Raw genomic sequence first — 16,128 nt, 5'->3', positions numbered from 1 at the left:
TGAAGGAATTTTTTTGAGCTTAAAAAGCTCATTTTGAAAAGCTCATATTAGGAGATCTTATTGAAAAAGCTCAAGAGCTTATTTAAAATTAACTTGTTCAACTTTTAGCATTTTGGTTATTACTTACATTGAAACATCCAACCATTAACAGCTAAAAGCATAATTTTACACAGTATCAGATAATTTACTATGTACTAATTAGGGCCTGTTCATATTTACTTATTTTCAGTTGAGTTCAGTTCAGTTTTATGCATTTTAATTTTTCAGTTCAGTTCAGCTCCAATCAGTTCAGTTCAGTTCAGTTTAGTTTAGTTTAGTTCAGTTCAATTCAGCTCAGTTAGTAAATATGAACAGACCCTTAGTCAAATTAGGTAATACAACCAATTAGGCAAACAAGTTAATACGACCACATATATCAATCAGTTATCAGCTAACAAATAAGGCCCACATGTTAAGGGTAGAGGTGGGCTACGTGTCGTGCTAGCATGGGTCGCCGCAAGCCATGCCTGGGTCGTGCCTGCATCTTGGCATGTCGGGCCGCGCTGGGCCACCATTTAGCACACCCCACGGCACGACCCCCGTGCCTGGCGTGTCGTACCTTGCCGAGCACCGGGCGGCCTATAATTTTTTTATTTTTTATTTTTAAACGAATATACTATTCAAATAATTTTATGAATTTATGTTTATATATATTTTTTTATTATTATTATTGTTTTTTTTATTATTCTTATTTTTATTACTATAGTTCTTTATTACTTCCTCTATTTTTACATACTTGCTTCATTTCTCCATGTGCGGAATTTAGGAGAATTTGGAGAAAGTAATAAAATATGGAGGTAGTAGAGTATGTGGAAGAATTAAAAAATTGTAAAAGCCAAAAGACTACTTCTAATGTACAAATGGATTTATTTAATACAATATCCTTTTCTCTTAAACCATCACGGGATAACCTTCGTAAATAAGACTCCATCACTCTCATTTTAACATATTTAGTTTGATCAAATATTTGTAAGAGCTAGCTTTTGATCAAATTAGGGCAAGTAAAATGAGATAGAAATTGTAATATATTGTTATCTTTATTTTCAATATACAAAGTACTACGTTTTACTTAAAATAAAACTCTATATTTGTTAGTTATTATGAAAACAGAATATTCATGACCATACTCACAAAATCTTACTACCTCTATTTCATATTTTTTGCAACTTTAAAATATTTATATTTTACAAATAATAGTTCAAGGTTGCAAAAAAATATGAAACGGAGGTAGTTGTACATGTACATGTTTATATTTGTATTTTTCCATAAAAAAATATGGAGTATCAAAAAAAATGATTATGTAATTTTTAATTACAAACGTCACTATGGTACAAGTAAAACTATAAAAACAAACGAGTCACATTTTTCTCCTACGAGTAGGTTCTAAATTTCGTGAATGGCTCAAAATGGCAATGGCCGTCCAGTCCCATCACTCCCATGTTATAAATGTGTCAATTAAAGCCTTCTTTAAAAAAAAAAAAAAAAGAAAAAAAGAAAAAAAAAAAAGAAAAGAAAAAAAAAGTGTCAAAAGCCCACGTTGTGAATACACTAGGTGATGACCGTTGACCACCCACCCACCGTCCATGGATTTCATGCCAAAAAGTTTTAAAGAGAAGTATAAAGATTCGAGTCAACTATTTAAAAAAAAAAAAAAGACATTTGGGTGAACTTTCATGTCAATAGTCAAGTGCATGAGTGCATGACTCAACTACTAATAAATATGGTTTGTTTTGGTGATATCAACTAATAGGTTATAGTGTTTCTTGTAGATTAGTGATAACTAGGTTAAGTCCCGTGCTATGCACGGTCATAATCAAACTTTACAACAGAATTTATAAAGAATGGTGTTAATTTAACAATATTTTAACCAAAAAAAAATATATGGGTAACAAAAAGGAATGTGCCTATTAAAGGTATTGATGGTCAAAGTTGTGTCTCGACAAATGTGCAAATCCAACTACTCTTATAACTTATAAAAAAAACGGAGGAGTATAATATAGTAAAATGACTTTGTTCATTTTTTCTTATGTACAATTTTAAGATTTATACAAAGTATGCTACAAAAGTATTTTTTTCTATTTTTAATGAAAATAAATTTTTAGTTGGAGGAAAAAAAATTGATAATATTATAATAATCTTGGATAATGATATATTTCAATACCTTAATTATAATCTATGTTAGTATATTTGTAACTAAAAGATTTCTAGTATGTAAAATATATGTTAAAATAATAATAATAAAAAAAATTAATTGAGTATGATTGGATTATATGTGTTGTAAAAATGGAAATAAGTATTATTATAGGATATATAATAATGAAAGTCATTAAAATTTGGCAAAAAAAAAAAAAGCGGGAAAATTTTTAATGACATCGTGACAAGTGTCACTTTAGGTTCGCTTTTAGTATAGGTTAATTGATTGATTTGTGATTAAGATTACTTTAATTTTGACCCTGAAAAATACATCGTGGTAATTTAAAAAGCGATTGAGTAAAAATTAATCAACCATAGCCTAATCTCTCACAATTATCATTAAGATCTTGCTAACAATCGACCTGTGGCGTTAAATTACCCTTTAAAATAGTACTCTCTCCGTCCATTCCTACTTTTAGCATTTATTCCTCACATAATAGGGAGAAGTATGAATCTAATTAAGGGAGCGAGGGAATACTTAAAATGGTATTAATTTGGTAATACATGTCAAAATCACTCGTAAAACAATATTTATTTCAAATTCATATTTTAACTTTTAGCTATCTTAAACGTCTCTAGACAACGTTTGTTAATTTTTGCTATAATTAATGCCAAGAATTTTTTTCCGGCTACATGATTGGTTTTTGGTAAAAGCTTATCCTCTAAAAAATTAAACTCAACGGAAGTTGGAAATCAAAGTTTTTACATACCGCCCAATTGATGAGTTTAACCCGCCCAATTTTCCTACCAATCGATTATACATACGATTACATTGAAACTAATAACTATAAATGAATGTCAAATAGCATTGGAAATCATCTATTTTTACCTACATCTTTTCAACCATCTCAATTTCTCTACCATCTACTCTTCCCCAATAGTGGTTTCTTAATTTTTGAGTGGTCAAGGACTCTAGAACCAAGGTGCTTGTGACCGTAAATTTCTTACTAGTAAGAGTTTCATAATTTTGATACGGAGTATGAATTTTACTCCTTTGTTAGATACTAACATGCATGCCTTTTTCTTTACAACAGATAACCTTTATTTTCCGATCGTATGCTACCAATTAAGTTACCTAGTCGAAAAGATTGCATATTCCAGCTTTAAAGTTTAGTTTAATTTTCAATATATATATATATATATATATATATATATTTATATAAAGCTAAACTGTTAGCCAAGCGACGAGACAACGACACTTGGTATTCTAACTTTTCGCCAAGTGTCGCGCCACGTAAGATAGAGTTATACAGAATTCAATTTGTAGGATAAAAAAGTTCGTTAAGAATTCTATTTTCAATCAAATTTGGATATAATTTTAGGATAAAATTGTTAATTTAGAGTTTTATTTTCGATAAAGTATCAATATTTACAAATTAAATTATAATTTTATTCAAAAAATAATTACATTATAACTCTCATAAATTATCATATAATTTTATTTTTTGTATCATAATATTTTTTTTGAAGCAAAGGAATTAGTTCAAAATGTACCACATCTATTATTTATAATATATACTAATCAATTAAAATAACAATACTTCAAAATCTAATATAATTTTATTACTGTGTGAAAACCTACCTATCAATCGGCTCGGATCACGAGTCATTTCGAACAGGGTCATTATTTCAAGTTACGGGTCAAGAAATGTTTTCACCAATATTATTATTATTATTATTATTATTATTATTATTATTAGTCATTACATGCCTACTATATAGTTTAAATTGTCACAAAATTAAAACACATAATTTCCTAACTAATCTGTATCAATGATATGTTTTAAAATTTGACATATAAATTAAAAATTAATTTTAAAATTCAATAAACAACGCGGGCATCGCACAGGCACAAAACTAGTATATATATATATATATATATTTTAGCTGAGTACTTGAGTTCTATACTGCCAATCATATAATTAAAAGTAGAATTTGTTATATACACTCGGATGTACCGTACACCCGGGTTTACGGTACACCTGTACGGTACACCCGGGTGTATTTAACAACCTCTTTATAAAAAGATACGAGTAGTAATTTTTAGAGTAATTTAATTAAAAATCTAAATATTACATACTCGAATATAATTATTTATGTAAGAGGGAAGGACGAAAGATACTCTGCATGATATAGACGAGACATAATCTCATGGTTAAACCATTAAACTAACTTAAATTCACATTTTTTACACATTCCTCCCTGTGTTTCATAATATTAGTCCATATGAAATAAATCACATAAGTTAAGAAAAGAAGAATTTTTGGAATCTAACATTGAAGTGTGAAATAATTCATAATTAGTTTACCTTATTTAAGTTTTTTGATTTATTTTTCTTTTGAGGAAAGCATACTACTAGAAAAAATAAGCTAATTCCGACGGAAAAATTCAGCCAAAAACACTTTGAAATCCGTCGGAAAACGTGTTTCCGATGAAATTCCGTCGAAAACTATCGTAGTAAGAGTGTTTGTAGGTCATAATGTAATTCAAGATAGATATTTCATTAAGGGCCTGTTCTCATTGATTGAACTCAGCTGAACTGAACTGAATTGAATTGAAATGAATAATTTAATAAGAGAAGAAAATTAGGAGCTGAACTGAACTGAAAATAAACATATGAGAACAGGCCCTAAGAGCCATGTCATCTATCCACAACCAATTAATTTTAAAAAATTACATTAAAAATTGGACATAGTGAATATTGATAGATTTTTTTCAAACAACCAAAATAGTACTTCGTATATGAGACTAATATTATAAAACGAAGGGAATATCTATGGAAGAGTGCATCTTAGTGCATAGCTCCTATGTATTTACAAGAACATATCGCAGGGCAAAAATGTAAATTTGGCAAGCTTCTGGAAAAAGTTGGCTCTATAGTAGTACATTACAAATTTATAATGTACAATTATGTACCGTTATGCATGTGTAATGTACCGTTAAAGTATAAGTTGTCTGAAATTAATACTTTTTGTGTACTACTATCAGTACTATGTGTGTAGTTGTACTTTTTACCATCCTATAAATTGAATATTTTTCCTCAAAATACTTACCACCCGTCACTTATTATGCATGTAGTGATACATTTTTTATCTTACGAGTATATGTTTTCCAAACCAATAGGAGCTATGCGTTAAGGGTTAACCTCTATGGAAGGACGGAGTATTATCTTTCGTGTCCCGCGTTATTTGTTGTGTTACAAGGATTTACGCTATTACGCCCACAAACGAAGAAAAAACAGAAATTAATAAAAACTGAAAAACCACCAAAATATTTCCCAGAAAAAGTGAAACACCCCATTTTTGAATATTCTCAGAATTCATAAAATTTACAGTGATTGGAAGAAATTATTTCTAAATTTTAAAGCACGATGTCTTATTGTTTGTGTTGTAAACCTTCAATTTGGATCGAACCCATGAAGAAAAGCTCCACAATAATTCCTTTAAGAAGTTCCCAAAACGTCGTCGTTTCAAGTTTGATGCATCAGAGGTTCAATTTCAAGATTCAAGCTTCAATGGTGGGTTCTTCATCTGATAATTCCTCCAATTTTGCTGATCGTATTGAACAAGCCTGGTTAATTTCTCAGGTATATCACTTAAATTTGTAATCTTTTTATGTTTTAATAAATTTCTTTAATTTTCCCAATTGAAGCTAGAAATGCCCTTTTTTTTTGTGGGGTTTTAATTTCATTTAGAACCCTAGAAAGCTGGGATTTTACAATTTTGTATGATATTTTTAACCACCCTGTAATTTAGTTAGGTATTTTTTTGCTGCAAATAATGATGGAATTCATTTAACTTCAATATAATTGGTGTTGAATTATTGAAGATAGATGATGGATATTATGTACTCTCATAGCTCGAATTATTCTTATAATGTAATATTGCTTATAAATACTAGAACTCATGCAAATCCTCGACACTCAAACACGGGTATGGAAGTATGGAACAATGGACACATCATTTTGGGGTAATAATATGTAATCTTAATTTTAAGTTGTGAGTTTGATACTTGGACACGTACCTTTGTTTGACACCGATACCCAAATAATATAGTTTCTAACATGTGTAATGACAATGTATGCAGCAACCAATCCCTATTGCTTGCTCTTCTTGTAGTTGGAATGGCTATGCTGATTGCAATAAAATGATTTTTATGAATAAAGTAGTCGAGTTTGACACTTGGACATGTACCTTTGTTTAACACCAATAACTGAATACCATAGTTTCTAACATTTTTAATGGAAATGTATGCAGCAACCTACCCCTATCGCTTGCTCTTCTTGTAACTCGAACGGGTGTGTTGAATGCAAATGGTGTGCTGGTACGGGTTTTTTCATTATTGGTGATAACATGCTGTGTGAAGTTCCATCCCGAAACACTACTTGTGTTATATGTGCAGGAGAGGTGAGCAATTTATGAATGACCTTGCCATCTGTATTCAGTACTTTTTTGTTACTATTATGATACATATTACACCCTCTAGCATAGGATGAAAAGAGTGTTCTTCTGTGTCTTGATTTTACGCAGGGTTCAACTCAATGCGGTGATTGTCAAGGGACTGGATTTCGTGCAAAATGGTTAGGAAAGCCACCAATCTACAAGAATTAGCTGCTGCCTGCCTTTGTTGTAAAAATTTGTAGTGGTTTTAGAAAGTATGAGATTACATGTTTGTGTGGTAACTTACATTGCTTATTCTGATTACAAAATCTGAGTAAGAACCACAACATCATTATTTGATCTGAAAATAGAATTGTTATACAGGAATGAAATTCACACATTTGTTACATAACATATGGGGTATATAATCATTTTTTCTAACATTTTTTGGGCATCATCTCAATGAAGTTTTAAACGGAGCCTCAACTTTTCTCTTTCTTAATGTCGATATTTGATTGGTCTTGCATATGATGTGCACCTGCTATTAAATTCTGTGTACACAATTTTTCTGATTGATGCATTACTTTTTTTTTTTTTTGGTGTTTAGAGAGCCACAAGGGCGGGGGTGAGAATCGATCCCAGGATCTCCTGGAATCGGGAGGGAAGCTATAACCACTTGAGCTATCCCTCACTCTCATGATTGATGCATTACTGCCTTACTGGAAAGTAGACTTCAGTATCTTGTTACTTTTATAGCTCTATGTTTCTTGCTTGAAGAAAAAGAGAATTTTTTGTGGGTATGAGCAATTCTGTAAAGTTATGATGAGTCCTTCGTTATGAGACCGTGTCAATTCTATTCGAAACAGGGGTCCAGGCACAGGGTACCCCAGCTTCTGAATTGCACAGAAAGGACTGATGTTGCTACCCATAATATGTGGTGTGTAAATAGTCTTAGCTATATATAGGCTGAATAAGCATATAGCACGATCGCCACGATGGAAATTCAACAACCATAGCACTTGTTAGTGCCAGAACTGCATTCCTTGGTGAATGGCACTTATGCTGCAGATCCGTTAGTAGGCTACTCAGTCAGATTTCAATGATCTGGATTACTGATAATATACCTCTGACTTTTATACTAGTCCATTTCGTGATGATTATTGATGTATTTGTTCATTGATATGAGGCCCAATAAGCCCCTTGCAGTGGCATGCTCATTATGACTAATGCTTTCTTAATGCTTGTACGCCCGAAACTTCTATGCTGGTGAAGAAATGTGCACAAAGGACTAATACGTGAATGATGGAGCGTGTACAAAGATTGCTAGGGTAGTGGTGTGCTGGTGTACGTAGAATAATACATTGGGGACTAGTTCAATGAGAGTGTTCTTTATCAACATTGGGGGTTAGAAAGTACACAGGGGACTCCATGCATTGGCAATTGAGTGTACACTAAAGACTAGTACACCGAGTATTCAGGGGATTTTAAAAACTAGGAACGGTGTGTACATGGGAGATTTGCCTGATTATACACAAATGTAACCATGTTCCCATGTCCTATGGTGTCTTGCTAAACACTAATATCAACAAATTAGTATAGGCAGTGGATATTACATCTAACAAAGCTCTAAGATGTTGAATGCCAAAATTTGTTTAACACCTAGGTAAAGAGTAACCATTATATATGGTCTTTGTCAAAAAAAAAAAAAAAAAAAAAAAACCATTATATATGCCTATATGGGGCCACTGGGAATAGAAATGACAATGGATTGAATCTAGGTCGGTTAGGTCCATATCCAGTGAGCCTAAATGGGTTCATAACAAATTACATTCCATGTTGTATATTGTTTTTATTGGTACGTATTATTGCCTTAGTTTTTTGTATGTATATATAACGATTTAACATAGTTAGCACAATTATTGAATGAAGGATGAAATATTTTTTTTTTTTTTTTTTTCAAACTTTAAAATGTTGCAACTCTTATGGAATACAAGCTACTAACCTACTATGTACAACATATGTAGTTAAGTAGATGCGTAAGATTCAAGTAGTTATATAAGCTTATAAACGTATTAAATAAGTCAAAAAATATTTCTTTATATTTTTAATGAAAGTCTAACTTCCATCTTTTTGTCACAAAAAAAAATAAAAAAAATCCATCTTGTCAAGTTGTCGTCCTCCATAACTCCATTTCAGCATCATTAACAAATCATTTAGTTTGTCGTTATTTATTTTAATTTTTTTTTTTTTTTTATGCAAATGAACCAAGACACAAAAATTACCAATAAAGTAGGGATTTAAAGTATGATCTATGGTACACAAACCCTCAAACTTAATCATTATGCCAAAACTTTGTTGGTAAACATATGTGTCGGATTTAGGATTGAAGTTGTTGGACCTAGACTTAGACCCAACCCAACCCAACCCAATTATTGACCCATAACTATCCCTATTTGTGGTGTTGGGCCGATTGAGGTTGTGAGGAATCACAAAAATTCTCTCTTTAGACTTCCACTTCATGCTAAAATCTGACGCCAATAAATCATTCACCTCTTCCTTCTACAATCAAAGAAACTTAACAAATCCAATTGCAAGCTTATCAAGGTCAGTTATTCAATTCCCATTTTTCAATTTCTTCTTTAATTCTGTTTTTCATTTCTTTAGCACATTCTTTTTTGCTATTTTGATTATTAAAGTGCAGTTCTTTAATTTAATTAAGCTGCAGAATTCCCTTGTTTTTTAATTAGAACATGTTCATATTAGAATTCCTAAACCCCAGAAAATTTGCAGATTATATGACTTTTTGAAACTGTGTATGATTTTGTTTGGTAAACTAATCATCAAAGAGAACAAATTTACTTAGTACATGGTAATTATATGATGAAGATTGAAGGGATGATACTAGTTTCCTGAAATCTGAGCTGTAATGCTTTAGTGAGAGTTGAGATTGGTGCACTAGGATTCCCTTTTTGAAATTCGTCTGTTGAAATGTTGCAAGTATTTAGGAATTGGGAAATTCATCAATGAGCATTTCTGTATATTTCTGCCTTCGGGTGAGATTCTAGAAGAATGTAATCTTAATAGTGTTTCGAGCTCGTAACGAGGGGAAGGCTTTACTGATTGACGGGTAAAAGCTTCGGAGGTGGACAGATGTGAGCTAGAGGGTGTTAGTGCTATTAGAAATTTAGGATCATGATTTGGGGTTGGAATGAAGAGAATTTTAGTAATGTCATTTTTGATGGATGGACTATCGGACTGTATACTCCCTTCATCCATTAAAGATTGCTCTACGAGAGTTTAGCACGATGTTTTACATTTGGCTGCGTTGATTGAATGAATAATTAAAATGGTGGGTTTTTATGTACCTTAATGAGAGAGTAATGTATTTGGACTTCATGACCATAGATAGAATGGAGCAATCTTTTGGGGAAATGTCGGACATCCTAAAAAGGTGGAGCATACCATAAAGAACGGAGGGATTATTTGGTAGAATTGGTGCTCTGATCTCTGACCTGTAGAGGAAAAATTTATTGGAGCAAATGCTGCTAGCCTGCTATATTTTACTCCTTTGGAAGTTGTTATCTTTGAGTATAATGGGTGCTTGGCCTTGGTGTTTTCAGATTTATTTCATGTAAGTCATGAATTAACCCTTCCTGTAGTCAAAGTTTACATGGGTTGGTGGAAGGGCTGTGGGGTCAGAGTGGAATTCGTTGTGAAATCAATTTCTGTCGAACCTGTCCTGAATTTCTTATGTTGGCTAGTAAATAGTGATTTTTCATCCTTTGTAAGGATATCTAGATTTAATTTATCCCTGTCTCTCTTTCCAGCTGATGAATAGATGATAAGCAGGATTAACAACAGCTCAAATGTCATTAAAATTCTTGTCTTGTAATAAGTGGGTTCAACTCCAAAGGTATTTAACATCAAGACTCTGTTATCTAGCCATCCTTTCTTTTGTTTTCAAACTATTATCACTTCTCTCATTGTCCTGTTATCTTGTGTAATGCGGTCAGCCCGGCATCTTTAACTACCACCAAAGGAAGAAGGATAGAAGCTGGACCTAGCTTTTTCAAACCACCACAATTCACTCAGCATAAGAGCCTTTCACCACGTTTATGCGTTGCTATGGATCAAAATATCCGGCAAGTAGGTGCCTCTGGTGTTGGTCAGAAAGATGGTGTGATTATTGTGGATCATGGATCTCGTCGAAAAGAATCCAATCTATTACTGAGTAAGGCCATTTAGAGTTGTTTGATGTTCTTGTCAATGTTTTTTTGGGGGGAGGTTGGGTAGCTAGTTGTGCAAAATTTTCATTCTGTAATAGTGTGCTTAATTGTGTACTGCAGATGAATTTGTGCTGATGTTTAAAAACAAAACTGGATATCCTATTGTTGAGCCTGCACATATGGTAATTACCCTGTTATGTATTATGTTGTCATGCAATGTTTCAAGCTGGATATGAAATTTTTGAGTGGCTTTGGAAGCCAGCGTTCTATCACCTTTTTTTGTGTTGAGGAAAGTGTGAGTGTATTAAGCACTCACCCAAACTAGAAAGACACCAAATTATGTAGATATTGGATTGGAACATGTACTAAATCATCTTGTCATACAGTGTAATATTTTTTCCCAGTGCTGTTTATTTTGCTTTTTCATGTTGAACTAGTCTCTTGACTTTTAAGAGTTCTGACCATGTCCTTACTTGTCACCTTATTGCTTAGGAATTGGCAGAACCGTCCATAAAAGATGCTTTCAGTTCATGTGTCCAGCAAGGGGCAAATCGTGTTATCATTAGCCCGTTCTTCTTATTTCCTGGAAGGCATTGGCATCAGGTAAGAAAATTTATCATTTTACTGTTTTGATCCCTCTGTTTTTGAACATAAGACAATGGGGGACTGGGGATGACCCCCTTCTTGCCTAGGTTCTGTTGTGATTATATAGTGTCTGCATGCTGCTGCTTTGGACTTTTAAAATTCAGAATTGAATCTAGGGCATTAGAATTTACCCTTGTGTGCTTTAATATGTAACCCCTACATTTATTATAATCACTCATACAAGAATGCTTCTTATCCTATCTCTTTATATGAAATTAGATATCCAGGTGAGGATGGTCACTCGCTGTTAGGGAGGTGGAAGTTCGACCTTTTTTTTTCCTCTATACGAATCTGACAACAGTTGAAGTAAATTTATTTTTCTGTTGTATAGGATATCCCAAACCTTGCAGATGCTGCTGCTCTGGAGCATCCTGGTATCAACTATCTTGTCACTGCACCATTGGGTTTGCATGAGTTGCTTGTGGTATTAACTTAATCCCCTCTTATAATTTCTACATGAATGTTTGTACTTCGTACATTTCAAGCGGTGAAAGTCAAATGGTAGTTAGACTTGTTTATAGTAAGTTCTTCATTGTTTAATGTTTATAGTATGTTCTTCATTATAACTTATCCGTTGACACCCTTCCTACCTCACCCCTATTCAGATGGTGCACTGATCTGAAGAGATTTGTGACTTTCTCGATACCATCTTTTAAAAAATATGCAATGATTCATCATTAATTTTCCCACATCCTTGCTCTTTATTGTTGTATTGCTGGATGCATACGTATGCTATCTAAGTAATATCTAGAACTGATCTTGGGATCATCATGCTGAGTTCAGTTATTCAAAGTTGATACATTTCAGGCATGATTGTATGCTGTATGCTATTTGATCTTGCAGGATGTTGTGAAGGACAGAATTAATTATTGCTTAAGCCATGTAGCTGGAGAAGCGGAGGAATGTGCAGTCTGTGCTGGAACAGGCAGGTGTAAGTTTAAAGTGCAGGACTCTGAAATTGACGTGCAGCCTTCCAGCTAATGTAGTGAGTTAATCCACCACACACTTCTATAGATCAAGATAATGTCCTTAGACTATCCACTGTGGAAGCTTCATGCGCATTGTAATGCTGAATATAGATCACTTCATGAGAATGACTCGACTGTACCTCGTGTGTTCTGAATATAAGTAAATGAAGTAGCTTGATTTCTCATCAGTCTGAAAATTTATTTGAGTGGACCACATGATAAGTGAGTATTGTATTGCAACATCATCATGGCAATGGTAAACCTAGTGCATAAGGCTGATTGATGTAAACATTAGCACATTTCTTGAGATGTACTCGTAGCAAGTTGTAGCTGTCGCAATTCATAGGTGATCAAACTTCATCATCAACTTCAGTTTTGATTCTTGGTTGTATGGGCTCAATATGTCAATATACAAAATTTTGAATACTTCATTTTTATTCACTCAATAAATCCATGTTGATTTCATATAAACTTATTGGTGTTTAAATGTGTATACTTATTCTAGTTGTGGATTGAAAATTTTACCTCTTATTATCTAGATCTTACAATGTAACATATGGAGTACAAAATTTTAATTTATTATCATTTAGCAAATATCTAGAAACCATATCTAGAAAGTATAAGGAAATTGCAATACGGTCATACAAATGGAATATAAGGAAATTGCAATAGCTCTTGATACGGATGGTCAAAGTTGTGCATCTATATGCACTTAACTTTTCAAGAGTCAAAACAGTAGGTTTTTACAAAACTGAACTCAGAGAATTATAAATCTCCTACTGATCATATTGTTAAACAAAAAGGTCTAAGAGCAATTTGGTGCAAAACAAAACAAAGGAAACAGTTTGAGCTTTAGACTCATTTGCCCATGTAGTCAAATATGCATCATTATCCATCGAGCTATCGAACCAAGGTGTCCATCATTCTGCAGGGCCCTGATTGTATCGCCTCCAACTTCACCGACTATCCCAGCATAAATATTTGCATTACGAATTCTCTGCTCATTGCCCTTCTGTATGATCTTCCTCAGTCCTATAATGCAGTATGCCCGTGTCACGATGTTGTTAAGGTACTCACAGAGAGGTTGGATGCAACCTAGGTCCACCAACAAGCTGGAAATAAACATTGTGAGTGCACGTCGATAAGATAGAGATAACATGATGCAAGAATCACAAGAAGATAGGGAAAGTTAGTATTGTAAAATAGGGAATTGAAGAACATTGCATACTTAATATCTTCAACAGTTCCATGCCTAACTGCTTGTGCAAGAATGGAGACAGCCAACTCTTTTACTTCGACATCTCCAAATCCATCTTGTATTATTTCAAGAAGCCGATGGATTAAATGTTCATCAAGAATTGCCTGTTTACAGTTCAAAATTGTAATTCCAAATGTTTGAATTATTGGCCAAACAATCAAGAAATATTGGGACTAGGATTTTAGCCTGAAGGAGGTCATTTGGAACATAAATAGTAAGGGAAGTTTATTTGCAGCTTCGATACTCAATATTTTGCAGGGAAGGTTTCTGTAGGGGAAGTTTGCAGCTTCAAGTATAGCACGAAGCAAGAGTACAAATATGCACCAAATATAAGAAAAAGTACTCCATATAGATGATGTACCTGTACACTGACCCGTCTGTAGTATATTATAGCGAAGATTGTCTTGCAAGATTTTGCTTGATACACGGGCTCATCATAGAGGTTTTGGTTAAGTGCTTGAAGTAAGTCTTTGTCCATTAGAACCTTGATTATGGAACATGTAGGCAGGGGAAGTCATTGTTAGGACAATATGCAAGAGCCAAAGAAAAAAAGTTAAGATTAGAAACAGGAATATCATAGCATGAAATCATGAAGATTTATATTCTACATAGAGCTTGTGACTCAGGCACAAGCACTAGTTGAATAATGAACCGAGGAGAGCATGGCATTTCTGAGCCTGTTAGCCTCGGTTGTAGTAGGTGCAATCTGAGCTCACAAATCACCCCTTGAAGTAACATACAATTCTGTTACCTTGAACATGAAAGCTATGGATGAGGGCCGGGGGTACCTGAAAAAGAGCTTGACTGGATATCAGATTCCGGAAAATTAGATGAATAGCCTCATCAAGTTCTTCGCTTGTTCCTCTTCAAATACAAGGCAGATGCAATGGTTAACACAAGCTAAGATTCAAAATCATGTAGGACATACTATGAAGGTAACTTACTGCATGAGCAACAATAGACTCTTATAACTCTGCATTCACATAATCCTGAAGTCGGTTAGCTATCATCAGATTTTCCAAAATGTAGTACAGGGTAACGCAAGCATCAGTAATAATCTCAGTATATATTCCAATTGGAATGTGAAGTAGTAGTAATCTTCGAAGACCTGGAACCAGAATTTCCACCTGCAATAAGAATTCCAGTGTATATAACTTGACAAAATTACAAAAGCTTGAAACATAGTCCTAGATTCCAAGAGTTTACTCTCTTTTACCAGATGAACTTCCGGTAATGGGTCTCCTGAGCATAAACCTGGCAAAGATTGAACTCCTCTGTATAACAATGTTGCTTCTTCAGAGCCTTGGGATACAGTAAGCATAGGTAGTTCTACTAGTGGTTCAAGCAAGACTGTTAACTCTGTGGCAGCACCATGCTTAAGAAGCGCGTCCCTGTACTGTGGTGGGAGGTCCTGGGCACATGCCATAGCTCCCAGTGCCTATTGTCCAACAGAAGAATGATCAAGTTCAGCTAACATAACAATCTTCAAATGACAAAGTTGACTTATGTACATAACAATTATTTTTCATCAATTAAGTTTTCACAATCCCAAATGATCAATGAACTGTTAGTTATTACCCTGACTTTCACTGTAATATAGCGAGAATGTAGTAGTCCAACAATTATAGGAGCACCACCATGATCGATAATTTCTTGAGCTTGCTCAGGGGACTCATTTACCAGTTTTTAGAGTACTTCTACCGCAGTAATCTAGAAAATAAGGCAATAAGCATCATTTATACTTCAATATAAACGGATTAATTAGCTAAAGAAAATTCATGCTTAAAATTATTAGTCTTCTAACATCAACTTGAACTTAGCCTGGACAAGTTCCAAGAAACCGCAGCAAATGAGGGACTATGCCACGCTGAACTAAGGCTTGTGTTGCAGCATGATCCTCTGAAATATAAAACTCGAAAACATCAGTTTACAGCAAATTAATCAAGCAAGTAATGTAGGATTGTAAGACAATGATTCACAATACAATAGAACGGTCCATGCATATTTCATACTTAGTTGCACCATGATGAACTCCATCTTATGAACTGCTGCAAATTGCAACATAAAATCCCCACTCGAAATGTCATGAGCTATGATGGGTACACTGTCAACCTGCCAAAGTACGTAAATACTACTAGATTACATAACATTCAGAAGGTGATAGTGAAGCCAGAATTTAATTAAAAATTTGATACATTCCGACTATTTTATATTCTCTCCGTCCCTTAATTAGATGCCTATTTCTCTCTATTATGTGAGGAATAAATGCTAGAAATAGGCATTTAATAAGGGATGGAGGGAGTATCATTATATGTATTCAAAGTCTAGAACTATAAGACTAGACCTTGACTTGAAACCCGACCCAAAATGGTTAGATGGTTTGGTTTGATTCGGTTCACGACTTAGGGTTAAAATGGACA

General features: G+C 33.7%; 2 protein-coding genes across 2 annotated transcripts; both read left to right on the top strand.

Moving 5' to 3' along the window:
• The first annotated feature begins 5,425 nt into the window (after positions 1-5,425).
• On the top strand, positions 5,426-7,054 carry LOC145584585 (uncharacterized). The gene is made up of 3 exons (XM_081641403.1): positions 5,426-5,818; positions 6,489-6,638; positions 6,762-7,054. Exons 1-3 carry the CDS (start codon positions 5,603-5,605, stop codon positions 6,840-6,842), a joined length of 447 nt encoding a protein of 148 aa, XP_081497529.1. The 5' UTR covers positions 5,426-5,602; the 3' UTR covers positions 6,843-7,054.
• Positions 7,055-9,083: 2,029 nt separating this feature from the next.
• Positions 9,084-12,869, top strand: LOC145584584 (sirohydrochlorin ferrochelatase, chloroplastic-like). Its single transcript, XM_081641402.1, has 7 exons — positions 9,084-9,215; positions 10,439-10,524; positions 10,625-10,842; positions 10,958-11,019; positions 11,330-11,440; positions 11,814-11,906; positions 12,326-12,869. The coding sequence occupies exons 2-7, from the start codon at positions 10,478-10,480 to the stop codon at positions 12,461-12,463; spliced, it is 669 nt and encodes a 222-aa protein (XP_081497528.1). The 5' UTR covers positions 9,084-9,215; positions 10,439-10,477; the 3' UTR covers positions 12,464-12,869.
• The last annotated feature ends 3,259 nt before the right edge of the window (positions 12,870-16,128 follow it).

Source organism: Chenopodium album, chromosome 16 (genome assembly GCF_948465745.1).
Source record: "Chenopodium album chromosome 16, dcCheAlbu1.1, whole genome shotgun sequence".
In the NCBI taxonomy this organism is placed as follows: Eukaryota; Viridiplantae; Streptophyta; class Magnoliopsida; order Caryophyllales; family Amaranthaceae; genus Chenopodium; species Chenopodium album.
The sequence above is the reverse complement of the archived record's forward strand: the minus strand, read 5'-3'. Positions and strand labels throughout refer to the sequence as shown.

Coding starts and splice junctions, on each gene's coding strand:
- LOC145584585 (XM_081641403.1), top strand. CDS start 5,603: ATGTCTTATTGTTTGTGTTGTAAACCTTCAATTTGGATCGAACCCATG. Junction 5,819..6,488: donor AAGCCTGGTTAATTTCTCAG/GTATATCACTTA, acceptor AAATGTATGCAG/CAACCTACCCCTATCGCTTG. Junction 6,639..6,761: donor GTGTTATATGTGCAGGAGAG/GTGAGCAATTTA, acceptor GATTTTACGCAG/GGTTCAACTCAATGCGGTGA.
- LOC145584584 (XM_081641402.1), top strand. CDS start 10,478: ATGTCATTAAAATTCTTGTCTTGTAATAAGTGGGTTCAACTCCAAAG. Junction 11,441..11,813: donor CTGGAAGGCATTGGCATCAG/GTAAGAAAATTT, acceptor TCTGTTGTATAG/GATATCCCAAACCTTGCAGA. Junction 11,907..12,325: donor GTTTGCATGAGTTGCTTGTG/GTATTAACTTAA, acceptor TTGATCTTGCAG/GATGTTGTGAAGGACAGAAT.